The sequence below is a fragment of the Vollenhovia emeryi genome, unplaced genomic scaffold (assembly GCF_000949405.1).
Source record: "Vollenhovia emeryi isolate VEMERY1.0 unplaced genomic scaffold, V.emery_V1.0 DF939146.1, whole genome shotgun sequence".
Taxonomy (NCBI): domain Eukaryota; kingdom Metazoa; phylum Arthropoda; class Insecta; order Hymenoptera; family Formicidae; genus Vollenhovia; species Vollenhovia emeryi.
Genome location: NW_011967220.1, coordinates 1,942,586 through 1,947,913, shown reverse-complemented (window position 1 = coordinate 1,947,913; position 5,328 = coordinate 1,942,586). Strand labels below are relative to the sequence as shown.

The window sequence follows — 5,328 nt, the reverse complement described above, 5'->3', positions numbered from 1 at the left end:
GATTTTTGCAGAAATTGTGGTTCAAATCTGACTTTTGATCAAACTTTTCTGACTCGGGGTCGGGTCGAGTCAGAAAATCGAAAACGCTATACGACTCGACGGTCCGCCTCCGAAGTCAAATGACGTGTTGTGCCGCGTTATCATTCAAACGATTCAAACTGCCGTAGGAATGGCACGGAACGATGCGCGCGATCGTGTTATAGCGTTTTCGATTTTCTGACTCGGAGTCGGGTCGACTCAGCAAATCGAAAACGCTATTACTAACATTCGTCTTCGTTTCTCGAAGCGTGCACTTGGAGATACGAGAGATGGCCATAAATATAAGAGTAGACTCGGAACAAGCCTTGGTGTGCACTCAGTGCGCACTTGTGCAAGCTGCCCGAATTCGCTAAAAGTGATATTCAAGTAATATGGTATTACGCGGAGTAACGCCGGATGTCTCGTGGTCTGTTCAAAAAGAACCGCGAAATACCGCGGACCGATCTCTCGCGTCGACGAGATGACAATTGGGAAAAGCATGCGGAAGAAATGAAAAATATATCTACGTTTTCCTTTACTATAGCATTAACTAAAACTATCAACGATTAAATTCGATTTAAATGTATATTGTTGAAAAAAAAGAGACGATGAAAGAACTTGATCATTTGCATATTGCAGCAAAAGTCGTGGGGAATCTTAGAAAATACACCGTTGTACATTTGAGCGATCTAAAAAGACACACGCAATCTGCTTTGGCATTTCTAGTTTTAAGAGTATAAAAGTAGAAGTGTATCCGTGACGTATGTTAAAGATAGATGTTGCCGGAAGGTAGATAGGAAATAAAACTATTATATTTTTCACTATACACGCGCGCGCGGATAGAAATTACTTTCTATATATTTATTTTATACTTCGTATCACACATTTTCGGACGTGGACTAATATTTACATCTCATTCGATACATTCGTATACGTTTGTCAAGTATACGAATTTTGTGTGTTCGTCCGCTTACTGTTAATCATTAATTACTATTACTAGTAATTACTCATTATCAGTTTACGTCAGGTGTATTAAATATAATATAAACGGGGCACATATTGTCATAATGCACTTACAGCATTCATGATAATATTGCGCAATTTCACTAAGAAAACAAGAAATGTTTACTTTCCCGTTCTACAGTTAATTCTTCGATTTCTGAGATTTTTCAGTCACTATTCCCTGCGATTCTTGATACTGTCTAATTAATTGGTCCTGCACGTCCGGTAGGCAAGGGCTGTACCTTGCGTATTCCATGGTAAACTCTCCTTTGCCTTGCGTGGTTGATCTCAATTCACTAGAGTAACCGAACATCTCGTTAAGCGGCACCTCTGCAACGATTGTGAACCATTCGTCTATCACCTCCGTCAAGCTTATAAGTCCTTTCCTCCTGTTGACTTGTCCCAATACTGTACCCTATAAACATAAAAGCGTGAAAAACTGTCTAATGGAAAGGGGCAAATTAGATGAATGCAAAACGAGCTACGTAGGCGACGTTACTTTACCTGAAATTCCTGCGGGCCCACTATTTCGACCAACATAACCGGCTCCAAAATTCGCCAGCTACCGGCTTCGAAAACATCCCTAACAGCACCTTGCGCGGCTTGGAAGAAGGCAAATTCCGAGGAGTCGACGCAATGGTGCATACCATCGAGTATTCTAAACTTAATCCCAGCGATTTTGTGACCACTGAGCAGACCTTTTTCACACATCGACCTGAAGCCTCTCTCTACACCCGGGATGTATTGTTTCGGGACGTTGGTTCCGACAGTTTCATCCGAAAATTCGATGTTTGTATTTTTGTGAGGCGGCAAAGGCTAAAAATACAAGTTTTTCTTGGTAAATTAAACACAAGAGAAATAAAAGTATCTGAATGCGATATGTAACGTGTCGATAAATATTAATGATGAAATCCATTAAAATCATTCATATCGTACCTCTATAATTCCAATCACGCGACCATACTGGCCAGCACCACCAGACTGCTTTTTATGAAGATAGTCAAACTCGCAAGGTTCGCATAAGGTCTCGCGGAAAGAAACTTTTGGCTTTCCAAGAATGACCGGGCAATTATATTCGCGTTCTAATCTTTGCGCGTAAATTTCCAAGTGCAATTCGCCCATACCAGAAACTATGCTCTCCTGAAAAAGGATGCAAGTTAAAAAAAATTCCAATAATAGATCCAAAGATATCTGCTAAAAACGAATATAAAAAACCGTTACCTTATTATCTGTATCGTAGTGGAAACGCAAAGTCGGGTCTTCCTTAGTGAATCGGTTAATACCTTTAGCGAAATTATCTCGATCTTTTGAAAGCTTCGGTTGTACAGACATAGACACCACGGGATCGGGAATGTAAATTGATTCCATCGACAAATCCAGTTTGGATTCTTTGACAAAAGTATCACCGGACGCACAGTCTATGCCAAATAAAGCAAAAATATCTCCCGCATAAACCTCTGTAACATCTTCCATTTGGTCTGCATGAAGTCGAACTAATTTTTGAGCTCGTACCTGCGAAATATAATCATCATGGAGACTTTTGAAATGTTTTTCAATGATAAATTATATAAAGAAACTATTATATGCACACGGAGAGGATTTTCTTTTAAAATTTATCCTGAAAATTATGTAATCGCGGGACAACACGGCATTTCAAGGAATTTTATGGGTTTTTACTATACATTTTACTAGTAAAATGTATGATCAAATTTCGAAAAACTCTCATAAAGTTCTTCAAAATGCCATGTTATTCCACGATCATACAACTTTCAGGATAAATTTTAAGAGAAAATTCTCTCCGTGCATATAGAGGAAAATCCTCTCTTATGAGACAGCAGGTTTTCAACACCCAAATTGAATCGGAAATCTATTTTCGCAACGATTACACGATCTAACAACGAACTTTCCGCTAAACAGATTTCGCTCCAAGGGCAATAAATTCACAGTGGAATCAACTGATGGTGCCCGTTAATTTAACAGAAGCCCCGCTATCCCACATTAGAATCCTCTCTCATAATAGGGGACTTTCTTTCTGCAGGTAATAAACAATTACCTTCTTTCGTGTTCTTGTGTTATATAAAGTATCCGACTTTTTTAACATTCCTTGGTAACAACGGAAATATGTTAACTGACCGTATCTACCAGCCTCCAACTTGAATGCCAGTCCAACAAAAGATTTTTTATCATCGCGACTAGGATCCAGTAAAACTTTAGCATGTTCACCCCTAAAGTGAAAATTCGTTCTTAGAATTATATATTAGGTATACATGTATTAGAAACACGGTACATTGACACAAAAAGCTTACTCAGATTTTTCTTGAAAGGCAAAATTCTCTACTTCTCCTGGATTTGGCAAGTAGTTTATTACCGCATCTAATAATGGCTGAACTCCCTTATTCTTTAACGCAGTGCCAACTAGCACGGGTGTGAACTTCCTTTTCAAGCAGCTCCTACGTACGGCAGCCATAATATCTTTCTCAGTTATTTCCGCATCGTTCAAGTACAATTCGCCAAATGTGTCGTCCGCATTGCTCAAGTGCTCGATTAATTCCTGCCGCTTTTCATTCACCTCTAATCGACAGAACGAAAATTTAGTGACCTTATGAAAAGAACTTGGGAACACAAATGTGAATTCATTATATTTTATGCAAATACCTGCGTTCATGTCCTTTGGAATTTCGTCTTCCCTGACGGCATCCCCAAAATTCCCTTCGAAGTAAAGCGCCTTTTGCGCAATTATATCAACTATGCCCTTCGTGTTACCCTCCAGGCCAATCGGCAACTGTATGAACGCAGCATTGTGATGCAGTTTGCTTCTCATCTGCTGCAGGACCCTCTTCGGATTCGCGCCCATTCTGTCCAGCTTATTGATAAACGCTAGGCAAGGCACCTCGTATCTCTTCATCTGCCGATTCACAGTCAGAGTCTGCGACTGGACGCCACCCACGGCGCAGAGGACAAGGATAGCACCGTCCAAGACTCGCAGTGCTCTCTCGACCTCCACCGTGAAGTCCACGTGCCCCGGCGTATCGATGATATTGATATTGTGATCTTTCCACAATGTGTACGTGGCAGCGGACTGGATAGTGATGCCTCTTTGCCTTTCCAATTCCATGCTGTCCATCGTTGCACCCACGTTATCTCTTCCTCTCACCTAATATTGGCAAAAAAAAGAAACAACTTTTATGTAAGTGAAGTCTGTAAAGTCTTCTATTATGAGACAGCAGGTTTTCAACACCCAAATTCAATCGCAGATCTTTCCTCGCAACAATTTAACAATGAATTTTCCACCAGATTTCGCGGCAATGGCAATAAATTGGAATCAACTGGACGATGCCTATTAATTTAGCAGACTCTACTGTCTCATATTAGGATCCTATCTCATGATCTTGTCCACTTGATCGAAACGTTCTATCAGTTGCAGGTCACCCGCGGACACGATGTGCAATGATCAAGTTACAAATTTACCTCGTGCATCTCGGATATTCTGCCGGTGTAATACAGGATACGCTCGGTCAACGTGGTTTTACCGGAATCGATGTGGGCCGATATGCCGATGTTCCTGAGCTTCTCCAACGGCTTGTGCTCGGCGAACTTGACGTGCGACGCGAAGAGTCGCGCATTCTGCTACGGAGATTACGCGATACAGTAAATCACACGGAAATCTCCGCGTCGTCGACGAGTACGTTTATGTAAAAGCGGCTTGAAGCTTACGGCCTACGAATAGAGGTTAGGAATCTTACTTCGTAAATAGACGGTCGCAGCTTCGACAGCCGATTCAAGTTCACGTTGCGGCTTAAAAGAGTCACGATAGTCATGATTGCCGGCTGGCTTTGGTACGTGATGCTTTTTACAGACGCAACCTTCCTCGCGAGGAGTTTGACTTTGCACGACTCCACATGAGACACGAGGCCCAGCTCCGCTGATCGATCACGTTGCCCGAGGTTTAAAGTAACGTCAGATCGCGGCTAACGCGAAGGAGCGGGTGGTAGGGGACGCGCACGCAAAAATGTGTATCTTTAATCGCAATGTGATAAAGAACATACAATCGTAATAATGTTAATCTACGTATTATTTCTATTAATGTGCCGTTTCGCGGTAAAAGCTGTGACTATTAGATAATAATTGTAAAAATAAAATTTCTAGTGCGATGCAAATTTTAATCGCTTATAACAATGAGCATAGCCGAGCTGTTCTAATCTCCGTTTGCGTCCACGTATAAAATTTACAAATGTTCCGAAAATTAATTTGTTTTTGATGCTTTGGATCCCCAGGCATTGTTACAGGCGACTGATCCAATAAAGGATA

The 5,328-nt window shown here is 41.2% G+C and overlaps 1 protein-coding gene across 1 annotated transcript; it reads right to left on the bottom strand.

Moving 5' to 3' along the window:
* Positions 1-830: 830 nt before the first annotated feature.
* On the bottom strand, positions 831-4,996 carry LOC105566246 (elongation factor G, mitochondrial). The gene is made up of 9 exons (XM_012020109.1): positions 4,764-4,996; positions 4,489-4,647; positions 3,676-4,174; positions 3,327-3,591; positions 3,074-3,245; positions 2,242-2,532; positions 1,957-2,160; positions 1,525-1,836; positions 831-1,435 (listed from the first exon to the last, which is right to left on the bottom strand). The coding sequence occupies exons 1-9, from the start codon at positions 4,836-4,838 to the stop codon at positions 1,163-1,165; spliced, it is 2,250 nt and encodes a 749-aa protein (XP_011875499.1). The 5' UTR covers positions 4,839-4,996; the 3' UTR covers positions 831-1,162.
* Between the last annotated feature and the right edge of the window lie 332 nt (positions 4,997-5,328).

Excerpts from the sequence above, each read along its gene's own strand:
- LOC105566246 (XM_012020109.1), bottom strand. The coding sequence starts at position 4,838 with ATGACTATCGTGACTCTTTTAAGCCGCAACGTGAACTTGAATCGGCTG. Across the intron at positions 4,648-4,763 it reads TGCGACCGTCTATTTACGAA|CAGAATGCGCGACTCTTCGC; the intron begins GTAAGATTCCTA and ends TAATCTCCGTAG. Across the intron at positions 1,837-1,956 it reads GCGTGATTGGAATTATAGAG|CCTTTGCCGCCTCACAAAAA; the intron begins GTACGATATGAA and ends TTGTATTTTTAG.